Source organism: Ochotona princeps, chromosome 4, assembly GCF_030435755.1.
Source record: "Ochotona princeps isolate mOchPri1 chromosome 4, mOchPri1.hap1, whole genome shotgun sequence".
NCBI lineage: Eukaryota > Metazoa > Chordata > Mammalia > Lagomorpha > Ochotonidae > Ochotona > Ochotona princeps.
The window spans coordinates 38726401-38747170 of record NC_080835.1 but is presented as its reverse complement, the minus strand read 5'-3'; the positions used below and the strand labels follow the sequence as shown (position 1 = coordinate 38747170).

The 20770-nt window shown below is 43.0% G+C and overlaps 1 protein-coding gene across 1 annotated transcript; it reads left to right on the top strand.

Moving 5' to 3' along the window:
• Positions 1-4586: 4586 nt before the first annotated feature.
• On the top strand, positions 4587-5519 carry LOC101536611 (mas-related G-protein coupled receptor member X2-like). The gene is given in 1 exon segment (XM_012929380.2): positions 4587-5519. A coding segment is annotated over 1 exon segment (933 nt).
• The last annotated feature ends 15251 nt before the right edge of the window (positions 5520-20770 follow it).

Here is a 20770-nt window from a genome sequence, read left to right as displayed (position 1 = left end):
TTGATAGTTCTAAGAAGTTGTTCATTTCATTACTCCATGGTTGAAAAAATATTTTAAGGTTTTTTGGTTGACAAAGTTGACCTTAGTGCATCCACAGACATGGTAAGTCTTGGATGCCTTAATGCTGTTATTAATCCCCCAAATGTAAACAATGTCATATTGCTTGGAATTTCTACTAGGCCTTACTTACTTGCAATTAAAGTGTAGAAGGGCAATTTGTCCAGGAAGGTGAGCCAAATGGGATGGGATGAGACAGGAAACAGTGGGGAAAAACAAAGAGGCTTTTATATGAGGGTTAATGGGACACATAGGGAGAAACATCTTGGCGGAAGTTGTGATTTGAAGGGCTCTGTCTCTGATTTACTCTTGGTCCTGTACAGAAAATCAAGAAGCTCTCCAGGAACTTGATAAGCCTCACTGGGTCACTAATATTAATGCCAGCTCCTCACAGCATCTCAGGATCAAAAGGACAGAGGAGTTTCATCTGCCATTATCAGAGCTCTTCAGCTGTAAAGAGAAAAATTGGAGAAAGGTAAGAGTACTCTCTAAGAAATGTCTGATTTCCAGTTGTGGTTTGTGCATGGTCTCTCAGGGTAACAGATTGTGCAAACTGGGATAACTGAGGAGTATGTCATGAGGTGGCTGTCTGGAAGAGCAAGTAGGTTAAGGTAGCATGACAAACCACAGTAAAGCCCACCAGAGCCAGCAATGGTGAAGCACAATTGTCATCCCTAGACTTAAGGACTGGGAATCCTTCCTGTGAAGGCAGAGAGGGTGAAGCAAAATTCCAAGAAATGAGACTACCCATCACCTCTCATTATATCCCCCATTATATCTACCTGTTTATGAATGAATCAATTTTTCTGTCATTTACATTAGAGTTGTTTTGTCATTTTTCCACATTTTTCTCAGTCACTTTTATTCATCAGCCGCATTGGTCAAAAGGTGCATCAAAATTGGAAAGACTCATAAAAGAGAAACTATATTATTTATCATTTGCAGTGTAATCTTGGCTGTCCCAATAGAAGCCCACATTAAAGTGTCCTTTAAAAAAAAGGATTTATTTATTTGAAAGTCAGAGCTACAGAAAAATGGGGACACATAGATGAAGAGATATACCATCTGCTAGTTCACCCTCTGGATTGCTGTAGCTGCTGGCACTGGAACCAGCCAGAATCAGGGATCAGAAGCTCCATCTGAGTTTCCCACATTGGTGCCAGGGACCAAAGCACTTGAGCTGTGTTTTACTGCTTTTCAGAGCCCATTAGCAGGGAGCTGGATCAGAAGTGGAGCAGCTGAGTCTTGAACGAGCATGCATATGGCATTGCAGGCAGGTGGCAGCTTTACCCACTGCACCACATACTGGCCTAAATAGCAAGGATTTTATTAATTTTATTAGATCTTCTTCTGAGGCTTGGAAAGACAAGATGCTGGAGAATACAGAATATTTGGCAGACACCAGTAGTCTCTGCAACCCATGTAGTTCTCAAACTCCATATTTAATTAGAGAAAATTTGGGAACTCCTCATGACTAAAAATTGGGTCAGTAGCAGCTGGGCATTCTCAGAAAAGGCTCCAGGATACCCAGGGCTAGCATTGTGCATGGTCTCAATGATTTGATCTCAGGAAAATTTATTGTCATTAAGCCTCAGATTCCTCCTGTGAGTGTGTCATAATAAACATTAATTAAGGAACCCAAGAGAAATATTGGGATACAAGGTGAATGAAGCTGATAGGTCTTAGTTCTTTACAAAACTACAGGTTTGATAAGGAAGACATACAACACAATCTAAAAGGAAAACACACTCAGAGGTGCTCCAAACCGGGACAGCAGAGACCTGGTTTCCTCCTACCTCCTTTGTGGCCAACCCAAGCCAGACACTGGTGTCTCTAAGAGCACCCATGATGGATGAATGTTGCTCACACCCCCTGAGAAGAATGAGCTCTCTTCCCTGTTAGGAGCCTTCTGCCAGGTGACTTCTGAACTCCAAAGAGGAGAAGGCTCCTGATTCTACTTTCTGTTTCTCATTAGTTTCTTCCAACCTCATTTGCTCCTAATTTGATTGGCTTCACTGCATATTAGTTTCTAAAATTTCCTTTTCTGGGTTGTATTTCAATATACATTTTTTTAAAAATTAGTGTTTTATTACTTGTTAAAGGAAACCAGAAGTATATGTGTGGCAATAGATTTGAATGGAGCTACACCAGGTTGGAGAACTCATGACCTTATTATGCCAAATTAACCAATATAAGTACTTACATTAGGCTTTGCATTCAATACCCTTGCTTCAATAAATTTGAGTGCTTTTTGATTTATATTCTGGATTGGTTTCCGGAAATTTAGATCAAAGGATGGCCCACAGTAAGTGAAGTTTGATATACAAACTAGCATATATTACAATCTGAGATGTATTGTGTAAATGTGCATAGAAAAGTGGCATGCTTAGCATATGGTTTTCCAGATTTGAACTCCCAACAGCATGGTATTGGCTCTCATGGGAGCCCTCTGGCTGTCTGATCTAACGGCAGATGACACCATGTTGGGAAGCATGAGGGGAGCAGGAAAAATCACACAGTGCTCTAGGAAGTCTGAGTGATTGGGAAAAGGCAAGATTTTCTCTTTTATAACAACCCTCTTGAGAGAGATTAGTAGGTTCACAGAAGAACTATCATTCCTTCTTTTATAATACATTTATTTGCATCTACTTGAAAGAGCAAGAGAAGGAGAAAGAATAAAAAATATCTTCCCTTTTCTGGTTCACTGCCGAAATGCCTGCAACAGCCAAGGCCAGGTCAGATGAAAGCCAGGACTCTGGAACTCCACCTAGATCTTCCTCAGAGGTCGCAGGAACCCAGGTGCTGCAGCCATCATCCACTGCCTCTGAGGAGGCAGTAGGGTGAAGCTGGATAGGAACTGGAACAGCCAGGATTTAAAGTGGCATCTTGAGCAGTAGTTTAATTCATCTAGCCGAATGCCTGCTCTTTCATTCACAACTTTAATTTTCATCTAGAATTTAATACTAAAATATCTCCTTTGCTTCCCCACCTTATCTGCTTAATTGACAGATATGGGTGGTATGTCAGTAGGTGAACTGAGACAATTCTAGAGCGTTCAGATCAACACTACCTGAATTTGAGGTAAATGAAACATCACACATGTGTTCCAATTCCATCTTCTACAAAATTATTGATCCTCATTTCACACTCTTGAGAGAATTAACCTTGAGACTTTGTGGTGAACTTCAATTACCTGCTGTTAGGCACATACAATAAAGTTGCTGCTATTTCTTAAAAAAAAAAAGATTAATTTATTTCTATTTGAAAGATTTGCAGAGAGATAGACACACAGAGATTCTCCATCCACTGGTTCACTGCCTAGATTGTTGCAAGGCCAGAGCTGAGCTAATCCGAAACCAGAAGCTAAGAGCTTCCTCTGTGTCTCCCATGTGGGTTCAGTGTCCCATGGACTTGAGCCATCTTCTGCTGCTTTCCCAGGCCAAAAGCAAGAAGCTAGATGAAAAGTGGAGCAGCCAAGATACAAACTCACGCCCAAATGGGTTTCCAGTACTTGCAAACAGAATGAGCCCAAGCTGCTGCTGCTATTTTACAAATGCTTTTCTCAGCAAAAAACATGGTATTGAAAATATCCTGGGACAGAAAATGGAGTAGGTTTGCATAATATATGCCACACAGCACAACACTTAGCTGCCCTCCACAGATCTCCTGGCACCTGGAGCTCACCCTTACCTACTTCCTCCACCTCTATTGCTGAATAATACTGCGCAAAGTCTTATCCAGTGCCAATACTGTGAGTCACAAAGCTTCCAGGTGCTCAGCAAATTCAGCTTGAGTTTCTGTTTCAGTGGTCATCTTTGGTTGTTTGAACTCACATTTACATTCTGAACAGAGCTGTTTACAGAAAGAATCATAATCAATAAAATATTCTTCATCACAGGGGTGTTAAATACTCAGATGTATTATCATTTTTATTTTCCCCTTCTCTTCAGTAATGTACAATGCTGGTGCTACTCAAGGCTGCCTTCACTCATAGAATAAATATTGAGAACTCTGTGTGGCCAAAGAATTAGATAGTAGTGAAACAAAAACATTCTTGTCTTCAGTGTTAACCATCTGTTCCATATGGTCCTGTTATTCTCACACATGTACTAAAAAAAGATCACCTGTTATCATGACCCTAAGACTGTATCTCCTTTGTCCTTCCTACATGGGCATCTCTTAGTCATTTGTGTGTAATAAACACCACTAGCCTACGATACAATTAATGATTGGGTCTAATGATAGCATACTGAAGTAGGGTGTTTGAACCATAGACATATCCATGTCATTTACAGGACACACTTTGCTGTAGAGGGGTATTTAGAGTCATCAGTATCTGAGTGTGGATCCAAGTTCAGGTATTCCCCAACTCTTCGTTGATTACTTCATATATGCAAGCCTCTATTTCCCTCCTATAATGCAGAAATGGAATTCTCATGCACAGATATGAGGACAGGAGATCAGAGACTTTGCAGCAGGAGCTTACCTCTTTTTGTGTTCCTAGGGACACCAGTGAAGGGATTTCAATCATGAATGCAACATTGCCACCGGCAACAACCACCACAGCAGAGTGCATGCTAGATGATATCGCTGGTCTATTGAATAATCCAGGGCACCTGACGCTGGGCTCCCTGATCATCATCGTTGCCCTGGTTGGGCTGGGAGGAAATGCAACTGTGATTTGGCTACTGGGCTTTCGCATGCGCAGAAATGGCTTCACTGTCTACATCATCAACCTAGCCATAGCTGATTTCCTCTTGCTCTGCTGTGTCATCACAGATCGCCTTCTTGCCATCAGTTTTTCCCATCTTTCCTCCAAACCCTTGAATATTATACAGTTACTGCAATATGTGACGGTATTCCCATACATTGTGGGCCTGAGCATCCTCAGTGTAATTAGCACTGAGCGTTGCCTGTCCGTCCTGTGGCCCATATGGTACCGATGCCATCGCCCCAGAAAACTGTCAGTCATTATGTGTGCCCTGCTCTAGGCCGTGTGCCTGATACTGAGCATCTTGGAAGGGAACTACTGTATCTCCTTTCTTCAGCTTCCATGCAGTTATCAGCGGTGTGAGAAAATCAGTTTCGCCATAAGCTCCTGGCTGATGTTCTTATTTTTGGTTCTCCTGGGCTCCAGCCTGGCCCTGGTGGTCAGAGTCTTCTGTGGGTCACACTGCGTGCAGCTGAGCAGGCTGTATGTGACCATTCTGCTCACTGCGCTGGTCTTCCTTCTCTGTGGTCTGCCCTTTGGCCTTTTCTGGTTTCTCGCAGACTGGCTTGTAGATTTTAACATGGAATATGCATCCCTTTTTTACCTAGTTACAATTTTCCTCTCCAGTGTTAACAGCTGTGTCAACCCCATCATTTACTTTTTTGTTGGTTCCTTTCGGCAGCAGAAGAGGCAGCCCCTAAAGCTGGTTCTTGAGAGGGCTCTGCAGGGCACCCCTGAGGATGATGAATGAGGAGGAAGGCTGGGGTGGTGATGAAGAGCCTCTGCCCTGGTCAGTCTATCAGGGCTTTGAGAGTCCACACTGCCCTGTTGTACCTCACAGCATCTGCACGTCGTTCAGCTGCATGTATCTGAATCAACTCAATAACTTCTCACTGTCTTCCAGAAGACTAACTGCAATCTGATTTTTGTAGTTTGTTCTATAGAAAGAATGAAATATGAACATTTGTCTAATTCTTGATACCATCAACAGATTTCACAGTTTTCCTCTGAATGTTTCTTTCGACATGGGCAAAGGATATAACATGAACTCTCAAAGAATGAAATGCAAATGTCAATAGACATTTAAGAAAATGCTCAGGATCACTAACCATCAGGGAGATACAAATAAAACTCAACAAGGTTTCACATCACCCCAGTTCAGAAGGGCATCATATATAAAAGAGGGGCCAGTGTGATAGCTCAAGTGACTAATCCTCTGTCTACAAATACATGCATCCCATATGGGCACCAATTCTAATCCCTGTGCTCCACTTCTCATCTAGCTAACTGCTTATGGCCTGGGAAAGCAGGTGGAAGATGCTCCAAGTTCTTAATACCCTGAACCTGTGTGGGAGATCCAGAAACAGCTCTGGGGTCTTGTTTTTGGCTTGTTTTAGCTCTGGCAATTTTCACCATTTGGATAGCAAACCAGCGGACGGAAGGCAAACCAGCAGATGGAAGATCTTTCTATCTCTTCTCTCTGTAAAGCTGTTTTTTTCCAATAAAAATTTGAAAAACATTAAAAAGATACTGACAAGCATATGAAGGGAAATATATGTATACAATATTGTCAGGAATATTAATACAACCATTACTGAATACAGTATGTAGATTTCTCAGAAGTCTGTAAATGCATCTCCCAAGGGACATAGCCATCCCACTCCTGGGAATTTATCCAAATGAAATGAAGTCAGGAAATGAGAGAGTTGTCTGGACTTGCATGTTTATTGCAGCTTAACTCACTGTAGGTATGGAAACAACCCAGATAACCAAAAATTGAATACTGAATAAGGAAAATATGATTTATATACACGATTCAATTCCATTCAACCATAAAAAGAATGAAATCCTTACTTTTACAGCAAAATGGTTGCAACTGGAAACCATAATGATGAATGAAATAAGCCAGTCTCAAAAAGGAAAATAATGTATGTTTTCTCTAGTATGTGGTAGTTAATATAGAATACCAAAAAATGTTTAGAAATCAAGTGAACATATTGTGATTTGATTGCTACTTTTAGCTATTATTTATTTTCCTGTGAAGTTACGGTTTTTCTACTTTTTACTTATGTAATGTTATAGTTAGTGGTCCATTAAGCCTGTGAGCATAGAGAGGTTCAATTCATGTTTTTCCTAAATTAAAGAAACAAAGTAAGAGACAGAAGGAGAACACTGCAGGATGGAGAGAGGGAGGGAAGAAGTATCATATATATAGATTCATGCATGTAGATTATCATTCATATATATATGTATATTCATGTGATTAAAACCATATGCATTTTACAATAATGTTTCTTCACCATAAATATATTTCCTGAGGAATAGTTTTATAATCATATGCAGCCCAATCTCCTTCCTAAACCCCAGCAAGCCTCTGATTGTTTTTAATTTTTCTACTTGAGTCATTTAAATATATAAATAAAATCATCCAAAGCACAGTTTACTGAATGTGACTCTTCTGCTTAGCATACTGCCTGCAAAACCCATCCAAATTGCTACAGATATCAGTAATTTTTGCTTTTTTTCTTTAGTTACTGAACAAACTTCACATTTTCAGAATTCACATGAGAAAGAACATTTAGTTTGGCTCCTAGGAACTAAGTTGCTACAAGCAATTGCTTGTAGATTTTTAAGTGAACAATTTTCAATTATCTAGGTTTGAGTTCTTTCATAAGTATGTACTTACCTGTTTAAAGAAATTCACGAGTTTTCCAGAGAAGCTGTACTATTTTCCTTTCCCACAAACTATGCATGAATAATCAATATCCTCCAAATTATTGCTAATATTAGGTTTAGCCAACCATTGGTAGAAAATGTCCCCCTCCCCTCAAAGTTGCCATGTGCAGACACTTCTGTCACAGTACAACTCTATGTATACAACACTGATATTGCGCTGGATATTGTAAGCATTGTATAGATGATTTAAAGTGTATAGGAAAACCACATGGATGAAATAAAAAATATTCCATTTTGTTTAAGAGACTTAAGCACCTTGCATCTTTTTGTTGTCTGGATCATTACTTAAGCCAATATCTCAAAGATAAGCAGGATGTCATATAAGTGAGTCTCTCTATAAGAGATATAGCTGTATCTTATCAAGATTTTATTCATAATGCCTGCTGACTAGCACTACTGAATATACATTTTCATGCTTATTTGTCAACCTTATTTCCACTTTGGTGAGTATCTGCTCCTGCCTCTTGTCTTGGCTTATTCCAGCTTACCCTTCAGCACATTTGCCAAACTGAAAGTGAACAAATAAAATAATCACATTCAATAGTTTCTCCCTACATTTAGGAACAGAATCTGACGGGAACACTTAGTTCTGCTGAGAATCACACAACTTCCATAAATATGTTTTCACTCACCAAGTGCACTGCTTGTACTCTCCTGAATCCACCTGCTCTCTCTTCTCTCAAATCTTGGAAACTACCTGAATCTCTTCATCTCACCACCCAAACCTCCCACCCATCTGCCTCCCAGTCCATGCCTTTGCCTTCCTCACAATTCCAGAAAATGAAGTTGTTACCCTACCATCTTTTCCACTTGATTGCAGTAGCCCCACTCCTGTTCTAAATAGAGAACCTTTTACATGGTTATCATCAATCCCTCTGGCATCTGCAGGGATTCCATTTCTTTTGGAAAGCACAGTGAACAGCCCTGATTCTTGGCTTAAACATCATCCAAGTCTACCTTCTCCTCTACCTGCCAGTTTTTCCTTTCTTTTCATCAGTAAAACTTTTCAATAAAGATGTATCTCAATTATAAGTGTACATTCTATATTATGTGGGCCCAGCAGGAAAGTGTAGTGGCCAAAGTCCTCACCTTTAAAGCACTGGGATCCCATAAGTCTGCCGATTCTAATCCCGGCAGTCCTGCTTCCTATCCAGCTACCTGCGTGTCGCCTGGGAAAACAGCGGAGGATGACCCAAAGCTTTGGGACCCTGCATCCACGTGGGAGACCTGAAAGAAGCTCCTGGATCCTGGCTTCAGATTGGATCAACTCCAGCCATTGAGGCCACTTGGGGAGTGAAACATTGGACGGAAGATCTTTCTCTCTGCCTCTCCTCCTCTCTGCATATCTGCCTTTCCAATAAAAATAAATAAAAACTATATTATCCCATTTACTTTACATTTTCACTATTTAAAAAATGTCTACAATATAGATATTTACAACAATCTTATATAAAAAGTATGTTTTCAACTTCACTGTTTTTACATTCCCATTATGTTAATCCCATAGCATTTCACTCAATACTCCATGTATAACCCACGACAATATGATGAAAGCATTTTCATATTTTAAAATCCCATATGCAGTAGGATCTCATCTATAATCTTTCACTGATTGATTTTTCTTTATGAGAATCAATATTGAAGTGTCTACTGACTCACATTTGCTGTTGAATTTTAATTATCTTCATTATTCTTTTTCATGTGTTTTTTATTATTCTTTAAAAAAATTATAATAATTATTATTGTTACAATTTTGTATAGGCTGGGATTGCCCCTCCACCAAACTCCCACTCCCCCATCAGATTCTTCCCATATTGCTACAACAGTGTAGACCTTCATAAGGAATCATAATTCCATCAGACTCTTATTTAAGTGTACCCCAACATTGTTGGTACAGACAATGTCAGACAGCCCAGCATCCCATTGTCTACACATATCTAACAGTTTCATTGGGAATCCATCTTTCATTCATTATTGTTTTTTTAAATAATCTTACATAGTTGATTAAGGTACAAAGTGTCAAGGGCTACAAGAAAGCGGGTAAGACCATTGTTTCCACACTAATATCATCATTTTCTCTCCTGTATCTGGGGTCAGGGAAGAAAAAAGGGAGAAGTCCCTCCCAGCCTCCTGGGAGTCCCTATTGTGGGGCATGCTCGGAGGGCCCTGCTCAAGCAGTTTTGATAGTTCAACAGTTCTGAATTGCTGCCAGTTTTGCTGTTGCAAGCATAATGGTATCTATTCAGAATCCACTGGCTGACATATTCTCTTCATGCTTGTGCTTCCTTCAAGATCAGCAGTTCAGTTGGAGGGCTCCCCAAAGAAACTTCGTCTGAGGTGATCCCAGGCTTGATTCTTGTGTGTGCTTGCCAGTACAGGGTCAAGCACCGTCCATTGCCCCAATCAGTTTATGCACTTGGTGGTTGCAATTGCTGGGTCAGTTCTGTTTCCAGCCCTGTCTTCCACGCGAACCAATGGGTGTTGCAGTCCAGCCAGATCCTACCCACTTCATACTCGGCCCTCATGCAAACCAGTGGGAGCTGCAGCCTAGTTGGGGTGACTCCCCATTACCCCCACCAGACCTGCCCACTACCCTGGTTCTCATGCTTGCCAGTATGTACTGCAGACTTGTCCAGTCTGTCCCACATCTCATTTAGCTCTCATACATGTCGATGGACATTGAAGCCTAGTTCAGCCCCAACCAACCCTACTATCCAGTCTACACTTATACTAGTGGGTGCTTTTCTGTCTAGTCACCCCTGCCACTGTCCTGGTTTTCATGCTCCCCAGTGGCAGCAGTAACCCAAGAGGGTGGTGCCCACTATTTCCCTATTAGGTTACTTCCACTCCCTGATTATGCACTAACCAGGTGGTTCTGGAGTTTAACTTGACAGATTTAACCCCCAGTGCCAGCCTCTGCCATCTGATACTGCAGCAAAGCCCAACCAACCCTCACCCACTATTATTTTTGCTTGTACCTTTGGAACAGTCAGCCCAGCCTGGCTTTCTCTGATCTAGCTCACATGAGGCCCACAGATGTTGTAGCCCTGACTGTTCTTGTCTGCCCCCATACCAATTCATGCTCTGTAGTGGGAGTGGTTATCCAGCAGGGGAGCCCTTCACACTACCCATGCCAGCTTTGCCCTCTCACTCCCTGGTTCTCATGTGTGCTGTTTTGGTGTTGTGTCCACATCTGGTATGGCTCACCTCACATTGGTATTCTGTAATGTGCACTGGTTTTTGTTACAACCGAACCCGGTCTGACCCACACTCTATTTTGGTGTTCGGATTTGCCAGCAGGTGAACTGGTTCAGCCTGGTCTGCCTCTGACCTATGCCCGATATATGCTGGTGGGTATGCTTCTCTGGCCTGGTCTGGGTTCCTCCCTATTGTGGTTCTTGCACTCACCTTTAGGGATTGTGTCCTGACAGAGGAGTTTCCCAAGCTCCTCCTTTAGAACCTGTCCCTATGCCAGATCTTGCACATACCAACGAGTCCATGGGCCAGCCCTCCTTGCTGGCCTTCCACCCATTCTGGTTCTTACTGTTGCATGTTTCAGCCTAGCCAAGGCTCATCCATACCCAGACACTGCTCACACATGGCTCAGTAGGAGCAGAGACCTAGCCTAGTCCATCCTACATCTACCCTGGTTCTCCAGAGCACCAGATGGTGCTGGTGTCTATTCTGACTAGGTGTACCCAACCCCAGTTCACACTTGTGCCAAGGGAGATTGCAGCCATATCCAGAGTAGAATGCAGCCTCCCCCCTCTCTAGCCCCCGCACTCTTCCATGGGAACCCCAAGCCAGCAAGGGTGTACTCTCACAGCTCCCCAACAGAACCTATTTCCTGCCCTAGATTACACACATGCCAGTGGTTACTCTGACCCAGTTGTCTTAGCCCCTCACCTGTCTCAGTCTTTGCCTTCGATGCTGTGGCCTGGTATCCCTGGCTCATGCAGACCAGTCGATGTAAGAGCCTAGCTTGGTGTGACCTGTGCTCCATCCTGATTCCTGTTCTTGTGAGTTAAGGTTTGCTTGGCTCTGCCCAGTGCTCCCCCTTCCAGTTGCAGCTTGGCCCACCCCACCTCCTGTTTTAGGATGCACATTTGAGTGCTGCTGCCTTGACCTGCCCAGGCTGTTGTTAGTCTTTTACCCGTAAGTGATGGCAGGTTCCTTGACTACACCTAGCTCAGCACATAACCAGCCCAGTTTGCAAGCTAACCAGCGGGACTTGTATTTCCACAGGGCTAGTTCTACACTTCCCCCACAGAATGTACCCCTGTGGACCTGATTCTTTCGTGTGCTGGTTAGTGTCTTGACCCTGCCAAGTGTGACCCATTCCCTGTTCCACCACTCAGTCAGGTACTGGTACCTAGCCCTACCAGACAGGCCCCCAGCCATAGCTTTCATGTGGACTGGTGTGTGGCAGTCAGTGATGCTCTATGCTAACAGCCCATGTGAGGATTTCCATGTGGCTTGATGAATCAGTCTGGTCCAAATAGAAGTTAAGGACTTTCCCCTCCAAACCCTCAGCTCTCAGTCCCCACGCATGCCAGAAAGTTCCATTACCCCAATGCTGGCTTTCAATCACCCAGAATTCAGCCCTCACCTACACTCACACTGGTCTTATCCAGGCATGTGCCTAGGGCAGGAGTAACATATCCTAAAAACCCAAGAGCTCACTGCCAGGCTTCCCACAGGAAGAGCCTGGCAACAGTTGGTGGACTGGCCACCAAAAGCCTAAGACTTGTTCACTACCTGTTGATAGTCATTTTGGCCAGAGTTCCCAGCATGGGGTCCAGCTTGGCTGGGGAACCCTCCACAGCCGCCACACTGCAGGGAGCTGCTTTTGCTCTAACCCCACGGCCGAACCCTGCCCAAATTCTTCTTGCCTCAAGATGTTAGTGGCAGGGCAGAGCCAGGGCCTTGATCTAGTTTCCAAGTTCCCCTCATGGTGTACTTACCCTGAGGGAAGAAATCTCTTGGTTCTGGAGAAAGTCTAGGACTGGGTCACTGCCTGTTGGCAGTGACTTTGGCCTGAGTCCTCAGCATGGGGTACGGCCTGGCTGGGGCACTCTCCACAGCTGTCATACTGCAGGGAGCTGCTTTTGCCCCAATCCCACAGCTGAACACTTCCCCCGCAACTATTCCTGTCACAAGATGATAGTGGGAGGGTGGAGCCAGGCCATTATTCTTTTTCATAAGGTGTGATTGAGGTTCATTTTCTTTCCTTTTTAAACCATTTTTTAAACCACTGTTTCATGCAATAAAATGCCTAAACTGGTTGGGGTAATATGATATTTCAGTTGACATCTAAAATATCCAGGAATGTTGTCATAATTCTATCATATGCCTGTTCAACGAAATCATGAAGCCACTCCTTCTGCTGTGGCTCAACGTCAGCAATGACTCCACATTATAAATTCAGTGATCATTCTCTCAAACCCTCAGTTGCTCCTGACACTTGCCATGCAACAACTCAGCATTTGAGAGTCTGGGGCAACATATTCCTTTTGTTTTATTTCTTTCTTATTATTTCTTTTATTCATGATTCATGAACTTGCATTTTACCCTCCATTTAGACATGCCTACCTCTTTATCATAGAGAAAATTCTCATGTGCATTTCTTCTAGTTACTGAATACTAAGTTAATTTATTTGCTCTTCTGTTTATGCTTTCTGCATCCAACTAATTCTTAAGACTTCTAACAAATGGGACACCTTCAAGTCTGTTCTGTTTTCCTTCTCTGTTTATTCTTTGAGCATGTTCATTCAGTCTTCTGTAGATAAGTTCCAAAGATTAGTCTAACTTGTTCACGCTGAAACTGCAATGCCTGAAATAATGCCTGGAGCACAGTAGGTCTGTGTTAGAGCTCTGGAACTCCAAGGACAAACAACCAAGAACAGGTGCTTTGAATAATAGAAAAGTACTTTCTCACAATTCTAAGGTTGTCAAGTTGTCTGTATGCATGATTTTTTATGAGCCCTGTATCCTTGGCTGTAGATGCTGTATCCTGTTCTCTGTGTCTTCACCTACACCTATAGCTTCCTCCCTCCATCTAATTAGTTTTCATTTCTTGCAAATACATCATTCGTATTGGATTAGGATCAGTTTTAAGATCAATTTGTAAAATGACTACTCTTTTATGAGCCCGAATTCAAGTATTGTCTTATTTCAACTACTTGCGAAAGTTTTAACGTACAAATTTGAAGAATCACAATTCATTCATAAAATACTTCCAAATATTTTCAGAGCAAGCACAATGAAGCACTTTCCTAAATATTCAAAATAGACTGCTATCTGAATAATAGATTTTTGAAAACATGAGTAGCTGTAGGATGAGGGTACAAGAGTGAAGTGGTAGAGGGTAACACTTAATAAGTTAAATATCTATATGAAATGAAAGACTCCAAATTTAAATAAATGTTGAGAAAGCAGAAATTCCAGCTTGATTGTCTGGTCCCAGACTGCACTCGCCCTCTTGCTCCCCACGCGGACAGGCCTAGGTCTTCTAACCCAGGCCTTGGGTCAATCTGTGTGGTGGGTGTCAGGTCCATGAGCTCCACAGTCTGGAGGTCCTGTGAGGCCTGGGTCTCCTGACCCAGATCACAGGGCCCACCTGTTGGTGGGTGCTGGATGCATGAACCCCAGTGCTGGGAGATCCAGTGGGTCCTAGGTCTTCTGGCCAAGGACCTATCACACATCTGTATTGTGGGTGTCCAATCTGTGAACCACAGGGGTGGGAGGTCCAGAGGGCCTGGGTCTGTTAGCCCAGGACCTTGGGCCAACCTGTGTGGTGGATGTTGAGTCTGTGAACCCCAGGATTTGGAGGTCCTGTGAGACCTGGGTCTTCTGGCCCAGGTCACAGGGCCTGCCTGTTGGTGGGTGCCGGATCCATGAGCCCCAGGGCTGCATGGTGGCTGTCGCATCTGTGAGCCCTGGGGGTGGGGGCTCCTGCGGGTCCTGGATCTCCTGGCCCACATCATTGTGCCTGCCTGTGTGGCATGTGCTGGATCTGTGAGTCCCAAGGATATGGGTCCTTGAGGGGCCTGGGTCTCCTTGCCCAGATCCTTGGACCTGTCTGTGCAGTGTGTGCTGGATCTGTGAGTCTCAGAGGTGTAGGGTCATGAGGTTCACTGGGCCTGCCTGTGTGGTGGGTGCTGGGTCCATGATCCCTTGCATAGGTTGGGAAGCTGGCAGGCCTTGGGCCCACCCGTTCGTGGGTGCTGGATCTGTGAGCCCCAGGGTTGGGAAGTCTGGTAGGTCTTGTGTTACATGGTTTGGGGCCTTGGCAGTGCCTGTTGAATGGTTGCTGTGGTGGGGTGTCCAACTTGGCCCAGGTCCCTTGGCTAGGTCTATGAGTCCACTTAGGAGAACTGGTCCTCCTCAGTGTAAAGGATGGATTTTGAATGGCGGATCATGGTGTACATAGAGCATATGGTAGCCCATAAGGGCATGGGGAGGACATCTGGTAGCATAGCAGAGAATGGAGAACAGAACATATAACTACCTCAGCCAAATGATGATAGCGAATATTATGGTGAATGGAGACTTATAAGCTTGACAGTTTCAGCCGATGGAGATTTGAAGGGATTTCTTAACTATAGATCGGTGAGATCGACAGCCCTTCAGAACTATTGCATCCACCTGGGCAAATCTGCAGAGCATACACTACATTGTGACCCTGAGTTGATATTGATTGGCCTTTCCCCAACCTCAGGTACTGGGATGGTTGGGAGTCTAGGTATGGCCTATCCCCTTATCTCCCACCTCTCCCCAGAATGGGGAAGAAGAAATAGAAAGTTTGGAAACAATGATCACACCCATGTGTCCCTAACTCTAGATCCTTCCCACTCTGATTGACTATATAAACATCATCTAAAATAATAATAATAATAAAAAGAAAGAAATGCGTTATTTAGATTGTAGGCTATTTAAGATATTTGGTAAAGTTCTTCAATGTATTCTTACTGAAAATATCTGGGAGTGTCTAATGAATGAATTGTGGTTTTTCACATTTGTATATTGAAATTCTCTGCATGTAGTTAAAATATGAAAGAATTTGGATTAGTGCTTACAGAAGGGTAATTAATTTTACAGATTGGTATTCAAATTGCCCCAATCCAACATATGCAAGACATGCTTATAAGAAGTGAAAACTGAAAATATGTGGAGAAAGGAAGGTTTGCACGAAGACATAGAAATTAAAATACCGCATCCACAGCCAAGGGTGGAGGGCACATAGGAAACCGAGCCTGAGGACAAGTTAATCTCAGACCTAGAGTCCAGCGTTGTGAGAAAGTACTTTTCTATTAATCAAAGCACCTATTGTTGGTTGTTTGTCCTCAAAGTCTCAGCAGTCTAACATAGACCTACTGTGCTCCAAGCATTGCAGTTTCAGTGTGAACAAGTTAGAGTAGTCTTTGGAACTTCAAGACTGAATGAACACCCTCAAAGAATAAACAGAGAAGGAAAAGAGAACAGACTTGAAGGCGTCCTATCTGTTAGAAGTCTTAAGAATAATGAGTTGGATCCAAGAATTATAAACAGAGAATCAAGTAAATGGATCAAATAAGTTAGAAGTAGAGAGAAATGAGAATTTTGTGTATGATGAAGGATGCATGTTTGGTAAAACATAAGCTCACCAATCATGAATAAAACAAATACTAAGAAAGAACTAAAACAAAGGGAGTATGGTGTCCCAGATTCCCAAATGCTGAGTTGTTGCACAAGTGTTGGTAGCAGCTGAGGTTTGGAGAGACTGGCCAAGGTATTTACAATGTGGAGTCATTGCTGACCTTGGGCCGTGGCAGAAGAGGAGTGGCTTAATGACTTCATTGAGCAGGTATATGATAGAATTAAGATGATAATCTTGGATACCCTATATGTTAACTGAAGCATCATCTTAAATCAAAATAATGTAAGATGTTTTATTTCTTAAAAACATGATTCTACATAAAGCAGCTTATAAAAGAGAGAAAACAAACCTAAATTGCACCTTATGAAAAAAGTAGTGTAATGAAGATGATTAAAATTAACAGCAAATGTGAGTCAACAGACACTTCAATATTGATTCATCTAAAGGGAAACCAATCAGTGAAAAATTGTAGATTAGATCCTACTGTGCATGGAATTTTAAAATATAATGCTCTCATCTTGATTTAGTGGTAGTACATGGAGTATTGGGTGATTGGAATTGGATTAACATAATGAAAGTGTAGAATAAAAGTTGGGAACATAGATTTTATATTATGTTTGAGTAAATATCTGTTTTATTTTATATTTTTCATTTTAATTTTAGTTTCTGCTAATGTTTACCTAGTTGATCAAGGTGGGATGGGAAAGATTCAGGGTTAAGGAACATGTGTGTGATCATTGTTGCCTAATTTTCTATTTCTTCCTGTTTCTGAAGGAATGGAAAGGAAGAAGGGAGAAGCCATACCTAGCCTCCCAAACGCCCCAGTACCTGGGGATGGGGAATGGCCACCTGATATCAACCAAGAATCTCTGATGTGGCACAAGCTCTGAGGATTCTGCCTGAGTAGTTTGGATAGTTCTGAAATAATGTTGGTTTTACTGATCCAAGAATAAGGAAACCCTTCCCATGTCATTGGCTGACATAGTTGACCTTAGTCTCCATTCACTTAGATTTTTACTGTCATCATTTGACTGGGGGAGTTGTCCAGCTTTTCTGTCCTCCTTCCTCTGCTATGGTACCAGATATCCTCTGTAGGCCCCAATGGACTTCCATATTATTTAGGCCAGCTGTCCACTGCTCCATCTTTTAGACTGAGGAGGACCTGTTCTTGAAGGGGGGCCCTTGGACGTGGGTCAAGAGACTTGGGCCCTGCCAGACTCCTCTCCTGTGGGTCTTATGGATCCTGCATCCATTGTGCATGTGGGCTCAAGGATCCCAGCTAGGTGATCCAGGTCCCCTGGAAACCCTGGCCCTCGGACTCATGTTCCTGGCATCCATTATGCAGGTGGTCCTAGGGACTTGAGTCAGGCAACTTGGAGCCAGCTGGACCCATACAACTTGTGAGACTCACAGACCCAGCAACTACTGCATGGGAGGGTTCAGGGATGCGGGCCAGGCAACCTGGGCTCCACCAGATCTCTGCCTTTGGGGCTCACAGACTGGACGCCCACTGCCTCTCACCTCGGCATCCATGAGTGGTTGCTGCAGCCTAGCTCATACAGCCTGTTCCTAGTTCCAGCTCTTGCCGCTGGATGCTACAGCTTAGCCTAGCCAGCCAGTCCCCAGTCCCAACCCTAATGTGAACTGGCTGTTGTAGCCCAATCTGGTCCTTCCTGTACCCCATCTTGGTTCTCATATCTTTCAGTGATAGTTATGAAGTGGTTCAGCCTGTTTTGCCCCCAAATCTGACCTACATGTATGCCAATGGATATTGTAATCTGGCCTCATCTGGGTTGCTCCTTGCCATGGTTCTTGCACTCACTTGCAGGGAGAGTATCCTGACAAAGGAGTTTTCCAAGCTCGTCTATCAGGTGTCCTTCCTGTGGCAGATCTCTTGCACACTGGTGGGTCCTTGGTTCAGGTTGACTTTGTCCACCTCTTGTCCTGGCAGGAGCAGTGTCCTTGCCCAACTGGCCACATCCACTCTGGTTCTTGCTGTTGGGCTTTTAGCCCAGCCATACCTGGTTTGTGCCCAGACACAGTTGTTGCAAGGTTCAGTGGGAGCCAACACCTAGGTCAGTCTGTTCTACACTCACCCTGAGTCTCAGGAGTACCAGTGGGTGCTAGAGTCTAGTCCAGTCTTGCCACTCCCCAGACCCTGTATATACCCATGTCAGCGGAGACTGCAGCCATGTCCAGCCTTGCCAGTTTTCCTCATTATGCCTCTTGTGCTCACCAGTGGGAACCCCAACACAGCTGCGGTGTCCCCTTATTTCCCCAACCAGGCTGTTCCCAGACACAGATCTTGTATGTGCTAATGGAGATGGCATTTCCATATGGGTTGGCCTACCACTCCCCACAGATTCTGCCCCCAGACCTGCTTCTGTCACATGCTGGCTCGTGTCATGTCCCAACCTAACATCACCCTCCCCTTGTTCCAACTCTAATTGGTGAGTACTGTGATCTAGCCCCACATGTAGACCCCCAGCCCTTGCTTTAGTGTGTGTTAGTGAGTGTGCTCTGTGATGGTCGATCCTAACTGCCCCAGTTCAGTCTCCCACGTGAGCTGTTACTTCATTCTGACCCTAAAAATTCCTCCCAATCCCCTCTCCAAACTCCTCACTCTCAGCTCCCCTTGCTTACTTGCAAGTACAGTCCTTTGTGTGTGGAAGTCCTTCAATGGTAATTCACCCCCTGAACATGAACGTTCAGGTTCCAGCTCACCTGCACCTGTGCCTCCTCCAGAACCCTTGTAAGTCCACACACCCAAATTCCTCAGAGCATAATGCCTGGTGGCCCAAGTGTTTTTCCCATTGCTATTGGGGCCCAGGCTCCTGCCTTATGGGTGGGGAGAGGTCCCTGGCATGGCCCATTGCCCGGTCCGACTCTTAAACATCTCCTCATTTTTCCTTCCAAACTGCTACGTCTTAGCCCCCTTGCTTACCTGCAAGTACAGTGGTCTTGTCTCTAGCTGTCTCTCAGGAGTCATTCCTCATCTTACATGTATCCTCAGGTCATTTCTCGCCTCCTCCTGTGCCATCCTGCAGAACCCCTGTAAGCTCACACCCCCAAATCCTCAGAGCATGCCATCAGGTGGGTGGGTCAGAGGTCCTCAGCCTGGCCCAACGTGGGGCCACCTACTTCTGGGTTTGCGAGCAGGTCTAAATATCTACATTTTAGATGCTTAACAAATAATAAAAACATAATGTAAATGAAATACAGAAAATCAAACTGAGTCATAGTGTAAAGAACCTTTCAAATTACATCACAAAATTCAAGACATTTAGCAAAGCTAGAGACTAGTGCATACATTAATTTTTTTTAACCTGGCATGAGCTCTCATAATTAAAGGGTAAATAATTTGGAAAAATATTGGTATCTTAAATAATAATTTCATAATGATGATCATTTTAGCTGCTGCCAAACTTTTTATCTTAAATGGTACTTACTTGCTTTGTACATGTAACTGATCTTGTAGAAGTATAATTCTAGTTAAATTGTTTAAGGAATAATTATGTGCTGCAAAAATTATGTGCTCCATCAAGATGTGAGAGTCCGTTCGACTATCAAATTTCCTGACCTTTTGCACTTTTGTATGTAAAAAAGAACTCTGTGTAATTTCATTTTTGTAAGTTTTTAAAAATAATTTTGGTTTATCACCTTTTCACATGTTTAGGAGTCATTGTTACTTAATTACATGCAATTTGATTCATGACCTATATCTGTTCTGTATTGCTCTGTTGGATTGTGAATGATCAGTTCATAAGAACAATTTGGAAATACGAGCAATTAGCATGCATACAGCCAAATACCATTTAGTTTATTTATTTATTTATTTTTAAATATCATTTAGTTTTAAAAAGAGCAAGAATTATGATATTAAAGGAACTCCACATTATAGCAAGTTAAAAACAGATCTAAGAGCAATGTGTGTTTGAGGGGAAGAAAGACAAAATAATTCAGTAACTGTTATTTCTCTTTCAGGAATAAGTAAGGTTTATTGAACCACTAAATATAATATTGAACAAGCAAAAAGTAGAAACAGTCAATTTAGGAAAAACATAAGCATCGCCACTGTATAATCAGAGGCTTAATGCAGCACTAGCTGTAACATTGAATAGGTTAAAAGTGGGAAGACCACAGTTCCACAGGAGAATAAATGTGGGGTAGAAGTAACAATCAACTCACAATTTATTCACCTAACGTGTGAACATTTTTTGGCATTTTACATATCTACCACATACCAGAGGAGATATACAATATTTGTTATTTTCAGAGACTGATTTATTTCACTACACATTATGGTTTCCAGCTGCCACCATTTTTTTTGCAAAAGACAGGATTTAAATCTTTTCTTTTTTTAACATATATTTATTTTTATTGGAAAGTCAGATATACAGAGAGGAGGAGAGAAAGAGAGGAGGATCTTCTGTCCGATGATTCACTCCCCAAGTGACCGCAATAGCCAATGCTATGCTGATCCAAAGCCAGTAGCCAGGAACCTCCTCCAGGCCGCCCACATGGGTTCAGGGTCCCAAGGCTTTGGGTCATCCTCGACTGCTTTCCCAGGCCACAAGCAGGGAGCTGGATGGGAAGTGGAGCTGCTGGGATTAGAACTGGCACCCATA